This window comes from Bidens hawaiensis, unplaced genomic scaffold, assembly GCF_021521415.1.
Source record: "Bidens hawaiensis isolate Kalapana, Puna unplaced genomic scaffold, B.hawaiensis_p1.1 tig00031492_1, whole genome shotgun sequence".
In the NCBI taxonomy this organism is placed as follows: Eukaryota; Viridiplantae; Streptophyta; class Magnoliopsida; order Asterales; family Asteraceae; genus Bidens; species Bidens hawaiensis.
Window position 1 is genome coordinate 9,801 of NW_027495316.1, and position 10,295 is coordinate 20,095.

Genomic DNA, 10,295 nt, shown 5'->3' on the forward strand with positions numbered 1-10,295 from the left:
GCTACCTATTTTTACCCTATATTATTATATCCGAATAATATCGGTAATCGGTCCCAAGCAAGCAAAATATCAGTACCGATACTGACTGATTTTTAATCGATATTTCGGATGCCTTGGTTAATGTGGACTTGGAGGAAGATTTCATGGCTTATCATGTTTCAAATAGAGTTTTCACTTTTGATATTACTATAAATATTATATATGTTTTTATGTTTTTATACATGTATATATAAATATATAAAATCTGCATGATTGAGATTAAAATAACTGATATTCCACCACGATAACCGATATCTGAAATAACGGTCCTCGACCGATATTCGCGTTTTTAAGCATTAGATCTCAAATATAGCTACAAAAGTATAAAGATTATTTCAACTAGTGTTTCATAAATCTGTCACAAGTAGGTTATAACAGTTTAAACAGGGATTAGATTTACCTACCTACCACACTAGATTGTTTTCAAATAAGACAAGATGAATACTGATTTTTTTAATTGTAATAATTGTTGATTCATGACTTATCAAGATTGTACTACAATGGCATGTGACAAATAAATATCTATAGTGCAAATATTGTACCACTTAGATTCTTTATATTTGATTTATATAGTGACATGAGAAATAAAGATTTGTACCACTTAAAAGATTTGTTATTTTATATTTAATAACAGGAATGATGAGTTCTCTACAAGGTCCAGTTGTTTGCCCCAATGTACATAGAAAGCGAGGAGGTGTTCATGGAGTGTCTGTAGTTAACGGGTCGTTAACAAAGGCTAGAGCTTTTACAGGTGGGATGTGGGGATTTAGAGGTGTTTATAGTCATCGGGTTCATACCCATGGTCAACAAAAGTCAAAGACTGTTACTTGCACTTATAGTTCGTCATCAAACGGAAATGGTAGCATGGCGGAAAGTTTTAACGAGAATGACTCGGATTATGTCGATTCAAGTGTGGTTGAAGCTGGTAAGATAATTTAAGTAAGAATAAAAAAATCTAGAACAAATTGCACTTTTCGTCTTTAAAGGAAATAACAGAAATCATCATTAACGTTTGTATCACAGGTTACGTTTCCACTAACTGCCGTCCGTTGTTTAGTTTAAATCGAGTCTGCGTTTTCGTCCTTTCACCTTTCTAGTCTAAATTTCACTTTTTTGTGTTTAAAACAAGAAAATAACCAAAATCGTTTTTTGTGTTCATATTTGTCATAGTTATGTTCTGTTAAATCCTCTCATGTGCCTTGTACATTCGGGTGTTTTCGTCCTTTAACCGTTCCTAGTCTAAATTTCATTATTCGTCCCTAAATTAATGAATAACATAAATCGTCCTTTGTGTTCATGTTTTTGTCAACTTATGTTTTCCCCACCAACCGGCTTTAGTTTTTTTGTTAAATCCTGTCGATGTGTGTCGTACATGAATGCATTTTCGTCCGTTCACCTTTCTAGTCTAATTTTCACTTTTCAGTTTTCATCCTAAAACTAAGAAAGGGCATTTTCATCCTTTCACTTTTGTAGTCTGATTTTATTTTTTCGTCCTTAAACCAAGGAAATAACAGAGATCGTCCTTCATGTTCTTATTTTCTCACAATTTACGTCCTTTCCACTGTAAGGCGTTAGTTGTTTCTGTTAAATCCAGTCATGTTCCTTGTACATGAGTGCATTTTCATCTTTCTAGAGACTATTAATTAACTTAAAATTTTGGGTCCACCACTTTATAAAGCAAGTGTAACATTAGTGTTTTGTGTCCTAAAAGTAACGTTAGTATAATAACTTAATAATCTTGATTTATTTCTACTTTGTTACATTTGTTTAATGCATAGTTGAAGTGAAGAGTGGACCGGACGGTTTCATGATTAAGATGAGGGATGGTAGGTATTTAACTTGTGCACATAATAATCCTCAAGGTGAGCACATACCTGATTATGCCCCACATCCTGCAATTGTGTTGAAGATGGAAGACGGGACTGGGCTACTGCTTCCAATTATTGTTTGTATGTATATGCTTTAATATCCAATTTTTTTTCTGAATGATTATATAATTATTTTGTATCTTTATTTGCAGTGGAGATGCCTAGTGTATTGCTGTTGGCAGCAATTCGAAACGTTCAAATCGTATGCTGATTCCTTACCATTGACTAACTAAATTTTTACATTTTTTTCTAAAGAATTTGAATTTGTTGTGTTGTGTTTCAGGCTAGGCCAACTATGTATCAAGTGGTGCAGAAAATGGTTAATAAGATGGGCTATAAAGTATGTTTTTCTTCTTTCTTTTTCGTTTTTTAACGTGTTTAACGTCTGAATGAAGAAACCGAAATTAAACATTAATATAATGCAGCATCTGAAGTAGACTGCAGAAACATAAAGATTGTTTGAAGAGTAAACTAAGTATAAATATTAGAATCGGTGTCCTTTCTCACTTTCCGAAAGTTAATAAATTAAAGCTAATGAAAAGTTAATTTGACTAAATATAAAATGTAACATATAATTACAATCAACTAAGCCTGTGCATGGGTTGGTTTTGGGCTGAAATCAAATGAAACACCAAAAAATTGGATTTTGAGTTTTTGAAAGCTGTTCGCTTCAGTTACGGTTTTGCTATTCGAGCTTCAAATTTTTTTTCTGAAAAAAATATGGTCTAAAACATTTTGTTACTGATTAATTGGTTATTTACACCTTGGGCCACACCATTTATTAATCTTTAGTAAGCACTAAAAATAAAAATAAAAATTATAATCCATGAATCTGATAACGAAGCTCAAATTCTGTTTTGAGTTATTCATGGGTTCGTTTGGTATGGTTTTTTCACGGTTCTTTTCGGTTTTTGGTACATGCAAAACCGAAAGGAATCAAACAAACTGGAACTTCGGTATGTTTGGAAAACATAAAACCAAACCGTTGGTTTTCGATTATATCGGTTATTTAGGTTGGGATCACTTATTTCGGTTTTGGGATCACTTATACCGGTTTCATGCACACAATGTTAACTCTCATTAGATGTTAAATAAGCCAAAAAACTAACTTACAAATTGTTATGAAATAATTTATTTCAGAGTAAATAGTTTAAATGGCTTTAAATCTATAATCATTAATTTGAGTTGCATTGTTTTCAGGTCAAACTTGTTCGCGTAACCAAGAGAATACACGAAGCGTATTATGCTCAGTTATATCTCACAAAGGCATGAACTTTAAACGATTAACAATTTTACAAATGTTTCTAGATTTTTCCGTAACTAAAATGGTGGCAGTTTTGAATTCAGGGGGATGATGAAACCGAGTGTATTAGCTTTGACCTTCGTCCATCAGACGCCATCAATATTGCTGTTAGGTGCAATGTACGTGCGATGTTGACATCATAATATCATTAATTCTTAATTACCTTTCTTCTATTCATTTTTATATATTTATGCCATAAATGTTATGTAACGCATTTAGGTGCCAATACAAGTGAACAAGTTCTTGGCATATAGTGATGGTGTGAAGATTGTTGAATCTGCAAAGCCTTCTTTTCCGGGATCTTCTTCAGATGGTTTGTTATTTAAAGAACTCGACAGGTATTGTAAAACACATTTGCTTTTTAAAATATTGCTATTATCTTAAATTGGTATAATTATTTTCATTGTAACATTTACAGACCAAGTGGGCAGCCATGTGTTGAAACCAAGGAGTTTGATCTTGTTCGGAACATGCATCTTGCTTTGGTTGAGGAACGTTACCGAGACGCTGGTATGTTTTTATCGTATTCTTAAATACGTTACGTTTACAACTTGACTAAAAATCATAACCCATCTGCCCGTTTACAACCCGTTAGACATTGAGATAAATGGGCTAAAGTGTTAACAGGCTGTGTTGATGTCACACGTTTTTGTAGGTTTTATAACGTTTATGACTCGATAAGATATAGCACATTCTATCGGCCTGTTTGGAAATCAGTTTGACGATTAGATAAAGGGCTAAAGTGTTAAAACAGGTTATGTTGGGGTCGCTCGGTTTTATCTCTTAAAAGACCCGTTTTGACTTTTAGATAAGCTGGCTAAAGTGTAACAGGCTGTGTTGGGGTCCCTCAGTTTTATCCGTTTTGACGCCCTGACGCCCTTTTTGACTTTTAGATAAATGGGCTAAAAACGGGTTGTGTTATGGTTGCACGCTTTTATAGGTTTTATTTGTTGAAGATCCTTTTGATTTTAGATATGGGCTAACATGTCAAATGGGTTGTTTTGGCTCGTACGGTTTTACAGGTTTTATTTTATCCGTTTAAGATGTTTACAACTTGATTAAAATCCCTTAGAACATCCTATCAGCTCGTTTACAACCTTTAAACCTGTTTAACGTGTAGATAGATATGCTAAAGTGTGAAATGGGTTGTCTTGTGGTCTCACGGTTTTTTAGGTTTTATCTGTTAAGTTTACAACTCGATTGAAAACCTTAACACAACGCATCAGCCTGTTAACATATCAGCTCGTTTACAACCTTTAAACCTGTTTAACGTGTAGATAGATATGCTAAAGTGTGAAATGGGTTGTCTTGTGGTCTCACGGTTTTCTAGGTTTTATCTGTTAAGTTTACAACTCGATTAAAAACCTTAACACAACGCATCAGCATGTTAACAATCTGTAAACCCTAAGGTTTGGATAAATGGGCTAAAGTGTTACTCGGGTAGTGTTATGCCGGATGATTTTATATGTTTTACTGTTCAAAACCAGTTCGACATTTAGATAAATGGGCTAAATTGTTAAACGGGTTGTCTTGTGGTCGTACAGTTTTGCATCCATGTTCACAACCTGATTAAAGACCATAACACAGTCCACAAGCCCGTTTACAAACCCTATACCCGTTTAGCGTTTACATAAATGGGCTAGTATTACGGTCGCTCGGTTTTACAGGTTTTATCTATTTAGCACGTTTGCAACTTGATTAAAACCGTGCACAATCCATCAGCCCTTTACAACCTGTAAACCCCTAACGTTTAGATAAACGGATTATGGTGTTAAAGAGAGTTGTGTTTGGTTCATGCTGTTTTATTGGTTTTATCCGGTTAACATGTTTATAACTTGATTAAAAACCGCAAGACAACTTCTCAGCCCGTAAAACACGTTTTGACGGTGGTGTTCAACGGAGTTTGTTGGGGTTACACAATGAAGAAACACAGGTTCAACCCAAGGGTTTAGTCAAGGTTTAAAGCCTAAGTCTTGACCGGGGTCGAGGTAAATCTGATCACACACAAGTTTAATTCGATTCAACCTGCAAAACAGAATTCCGTGAGCTCGTTACGATAAGGGAAATAGGGTGGTCTTCTCGTAACCACCCTCCAGCGTGAGAATCAGTATTCTTGCTATCCGTGAGTAATAACCAGGGAGGGAGGGAGGGAGAGTAGGGTCCTTAAACCATTGGACGAGAGGTAGAGAAGGATTGGCCGAGCTGTCACTATCAGTAGAACCTTCTGTTCTCGCGGGAGAGCACGTATGAGGTTTTTGATTGGACGTGGCAGCTGGTGGATAAGGATGGCTGTCACCTGAGGGTATGGCGCCATGTGATTGGCTCTTCATGCTGTCGAGATTCCCTTTGTCTTGGTTGTCGTCTTTGAGGAATCCTGGACTTTGGTTGGCCCAAAGACTAGTCATTATGTACTGTTTGTCCCCTCCATGGGTGGACGTCTTGTGTGATGATAAGGTTAGATCCGCGGATGCAATCCAGGACCATCTTGTGGTATACTCAGGCTTGCGAGCGGGTCTAGGACCTTATCTCTTCACACAGTTATATAGATTTTACCTGTTTTAACATGCTTACAACTCGTAAACCCGTTTTGACTTTTAGATAGATAAATGGGATAAAGTGTTCCGTATGTGTCAGTGTCGCTCCCATTATAAGTTTTATCTGTTTATAGCATGTTTGCAACTTGATTAAAATCCTTAAAACACAACCTATCAGCCCGTTTACAACACGTAAACCCGTTTAATGTGGCTAAAGTGTTGAAACCGGTTGTGTTAGGGTTGCTTGGTTTTGTAGGTTTTATCTGTTTATAGCATGTTTACAACGTGATTAAAAACCGTAACACAACCCATCAGCCCGTTTACGAGATGTAAACCTGCCTAACATTTAGATAAATGACATAAAACTGTTATTTAGTGTTGGTGTCGTACGGTTTTCTAGGTTTTATCCGTCTCACACGTTTACAAGTTGGTTAGACCCAACCCATCAGCTCGTTTGCAACACATAAGCCCGTTTAACATTTAAATAAATGGGCTAAACTGTTAAAAAGGGGTGTCCTGTGGTACCACATTTATATAGCTTTTATCCGTTGGACACATTTACAACTTCATAAAAAACCACATACAACCCATTAGCCTGTTACAACCCATAAACCCACGATTGTCGGTGTATTCGGATAAGAGTTGATGTACTTGACATTCATAAATGTATGCGTCCGTGACTCGGTTGGACTATTTAAACCAAACCCGCTAATCCGCTTTTACAAAAGTTTTTTTAAGTAAAAAACTATAGTAATATTGTACTCAAATTAAAAAGAACAAAATGCTCGTTTTTATGGTGTAATTTATTAAAAAAAATTAATGTTTTACCTTTTAAGAGTCATGAGCGTTAATAGCAGGGGAAGGGGAAACTGGATTAAGAATGAAAATAAAATAAATATATGGGTAAATATGAGGGGCAAAGATGTACATATTTTTTAAATATGTAAGAGCATTCATAATAAGGAAGCATAAAAGCACCCAAAAACATGACTAGTCAGCTGTTATATTATAAAAACACAATTCTTAAAAAACACCCAAAATCCACACAAGAATTTCTAAAGCACCGAAAAACATTGCCACATCATCATAAGAAAACAATTATTATATATTTTTTCAACACCCAACCTTCCCCATACATTAAGTGTGCTACAATTACCATCAATGGTTATATTTACTGTAAAAGAGATGATTATATTACTGTAAAAGATAATATATGATTTAGCCGATTTAACATAATATCGCAACCTAAGATGGCCCGATTTACGGGCTAAAAGTTTCAATTTGTAATTTTTGTTTTTGATATGCTATAGCACAATGGAGGGATAAGCTCACTCAACTTCGCTCCAAGAGGAACTGGGCTTAACAGGTAACTGCTATTATTAAATATTTTTATGTTAATTGTATGTTTCAGTTTTAGTAGTCTGTTATTGATTATGTATTTTTTGCAGGAGGAAGGACGTGTACATAGTTGTTATATGGGTTTCTTTGGTAGAAAATATGCATGTATCAAGGCTTGTAAATATGTGTTGTATGGTTCAAATATTACCTATGAAAGAATTCAAATTACCCATGTTTTAGCTACCATCATATTGGTTTTTCCTTTTCCTTTATATAAGTTTTTGAGATAGGAGTTGCATAAAGTATAAATGTATGAATGATAAAAGTTGAATCAAAATAAGATGGCAATGACTGTTTTGAAGAGGGTTGTGTGGATTTGTAACACTGAAGTTAGGTGGTTAGGTCTGCAAACGAAACAAGTGAACATGGGGTGTGTTCTTTTATTTAATTTTAATTAATCGAATACGAATATTTCTTTATTTAATTGTTATTGGGAAAATACTTTTAATGAACCGAAACAAATGAACACGGGGCGTGTATGTGTTATTTTAATTTAATTTTAATCGGACACGAATATTTATTTTATTTAAATTTGCTTGTATATGTTATTTTAATTTAATTTTAATCGAACACGAATATTTATTTTATTTAAATTTAACTTTACTTGAACATGAATATGAATTGGTATCAGAAAAAATACTTTAATGAATTGTTATCGAGAAAATACTTTTATTCATATTCATTTGTTTAAAGTATTAACATGTTTATGTTGATATATTTGCGTACATATATGTACGAAAATAAATGAACGTTCATGAATATAAATGAACAATCGAAAGATGTTTTCATATTCGTTCAATGTACATATTTGTTTGTTGAATTTGATGACATAAATTTTTGTTCATGTTTGTTCATTATTAAATAAACGATTATAAACGAACTTCCTAGCAAGGTTCACGAACAATTGGTTCGTTTGCATGCCTAATTTAAATACAAGAGCTAAATGGTTAGTTATAGAGGATGAATGGGGCAGAATAAAGATGCCTATTCGGTGCTATCTATCTCATTCTTAAACTCTTGTATGTTTCAAGTCTGGAATAAAGCTGACTTATTATGCGCTATATTATAATGGATTTGTTCCCGGGCATAGCTGTTCAAGAAATGTGGCATAGGACATGTGTCGGTATGTGATTGTAAAAAAGTGCAATTTAAAAGTGGGTTCTCGTGCAAAAAATTATATATATATCATATCAATTAGTACACCAACCAAGTAGTTGTGGTATGTAGCATAATAAACTAAATACATATTACTAATGATTTCTATGTGATTTCATCTTTTGAAAACAGTCAATTACTACAACTTCCTTTGTAACAGTTGAAAGTGTTTCTACACTACAAATTACACAAGCATTCAAGAAATCTTCACTGATTCGATTGTTGATGTATGGGTGAAATATCGTGTTTTAAATGAGTCATGGCGTGTGTTTTGTGTGTTTATATGCCGGAAACATGATTACTTTGAGTAGTTTTATGATTACAGGTGAGCGGAGCTTAAAGGAGCTAAATTGGAACATATGATATGGAATGGAAATGAAGATTTTATTGCATGGAATGATAGATAATTTGAAGACGAAGACGTGGCCAGAAACGGTGCGTAAAACGGAGCTATAACGAAAAAGTTATGGGCAAAACAATGCGAGGGGGCAGTCACCGTAAAGCAGTGTCTAACGACCGTAGCTTACGGTGGGGAGACTATAGGCTACGGTGGCCTGGGCGGAAAAACACGATTTTTAGGTTTTTGTTGACTATTTTAAGCCCGGTTCAACCCTATACCGCCTAGGCTTTATATCGTAACATACTTGGACGATTTTGGAGCCTCTTTCCACCATCCTAACATATCCTAATCATCATAATCATCCATGCCATCATCCATTGAAGAATCAAGAGAGCTATTGAAGATGCTCATGCGAGGCTAATCCAATCGTGACCATCTCCGGGCGTAGGGTTGTGTTTGTAAGCAAGACTTTTTGTATTTGAATCTTTATTTTGGAACTAGAATTGATTAATCATTCGATTGATTAACCTTTTATGTTTGTTCATGCATTCAACAGTTTTTCACAATTAAATGGTTTGTGATTTTATCAATAAATTGATTTGTGGTCATCAACTTTTAGGATTATGTTCTTTGAGTCATTGACCCGTTTATCGTTCTCCATTAAATCACCTCCATTTATGAACCCCTAAAACTGATACAATTAGGTTATTATTCATCACAACTAATTGTTCGGATTGAAGTCCGTCAATTAGTAAGGTCAAATATTTCATCTTTTGATTATAGGTGTAATCAAACAAATTTTCCAAATAGGTTTAATCAATTGGCCGAGTCTACTTCACAGCCTGAAACATGGAGTTGGTTACCTTTTCGTAATTGTTATACAACCAATTTAATTTTAAATCTGTTTGACATCGTCTGTCCATTTACTATAATTATTATTAAACAATAAACTCGATTGGCATTTTCCACTGGTTCCCTGTGCATTCGACACCTTACTTGCCCTTGCTAGTAAAGGTAATTTTATAAATATTTTTGATTGACCTTTCGACATCGATCAATTATGCAGATTGTCTTATGATCTTCATTGCTGAAAAACATCTCTCAACTGTTGTGGTTGTTATACGCTAAAATAATGTTAGCTTTGATAATTGATAAACCTTGTTTCCACCATAACTCTAGCAAGATCGACAATACCTTTAAATTAGCAAATCTTTCATCTTTTCGCACATTATCAATGTACAAGCCAAGTTAAGATGTAAGAACAATTTTATCCCCATTTTCAAAATCATATATAAAACTCACAAAATCCCATTAACCTTGATGCATCAAAATTTGAAAATTAGATCATATAGATGAAAGCCATCATGTTTTAAGGTAAATCCGTGTTAATCTCATTAAAGCGATCACCAAATTCTTGAATTTCCATATCGACAACATTCTAGAAACAATCAAAACTATAATAATGTTGATTGGTGATTATATACCTTTGTCTTTTGGGTCTACAGGTTGGTTTTAGGCACTAAAACAATTATGCATGGGGCGTTTGGGTCCGTGTCTAATAATTAGAAGCTTATAAAGGAAATTACATATTTGAGGGGATGCCTACACCCCCTGATGCAATGCTGAATCCGCCCCAAAGTATGTTAATGTAGTTTGGT

At 34.4% G+C, this 10,295-nt stretch overlaps 1 protein-coding gene across 1 annotated transcript; it reads left to right on the forward strand.

Moving 5' to 3' along the window:
- The first annotated feature begins 658 nt into the window (after positions 1-658).
- Positions 659-7,301, forward strand: LOC143582204 (bifunctional nuclease 2-like). The gene is made up of 10 exons (XM_077064824.1): positions 659-964; positions 1,818-1,988; positions 2,060-2,109; positions 2,191-2,247; positions 3,108-3,173; positions 3,255-3,329; positions 3,430-3,548; positions 3,629-3,720; positions 7,055-7,110; positions 7,193-7,301. The coding sequence occupies exons 1-9, from the start codon at positions 676-678 to the stop codon at positions 7,105-7,107; spliced, it is 972 nt and encodes a 323-aa protein (XP_076920939.1). The 5' UTR covers positions 659-675; the 3' UTR covers positions 7,108-7,110; positions 7,193-7,301.
- The last annotated feature ends 2,994 nt before the right edge of the window (positions 7,302-10,295 follow it).

What these genes read in the sequence shown, in the direction of transcription:
- LOC143582204 (XM_077064824.1), top strand. Translation starts at nt 676, where the DNA reads ATGATGAGTTCTCTACAAGGTCCAGTTGTTTGCCCCAATGTACATAGA. An exon ending in TTCAAGTGTGGTTGAAGCTG is followed by an intron (nt 965 to 1,817) that starts GTAAGATAATTT and finishes TTTAATGCATAG; the next exon opens with TTGAAGTGAAGAGTGGACCG. An exon ending in ACTGCTTCCAATTATTGTTT is followed by an intron (nt 1,989 to 2,059) that starts GTATGTATATGC and finishes CTTTATTTGCAG; the next exon opens with TGGAGATGCCTAGTGTATTG.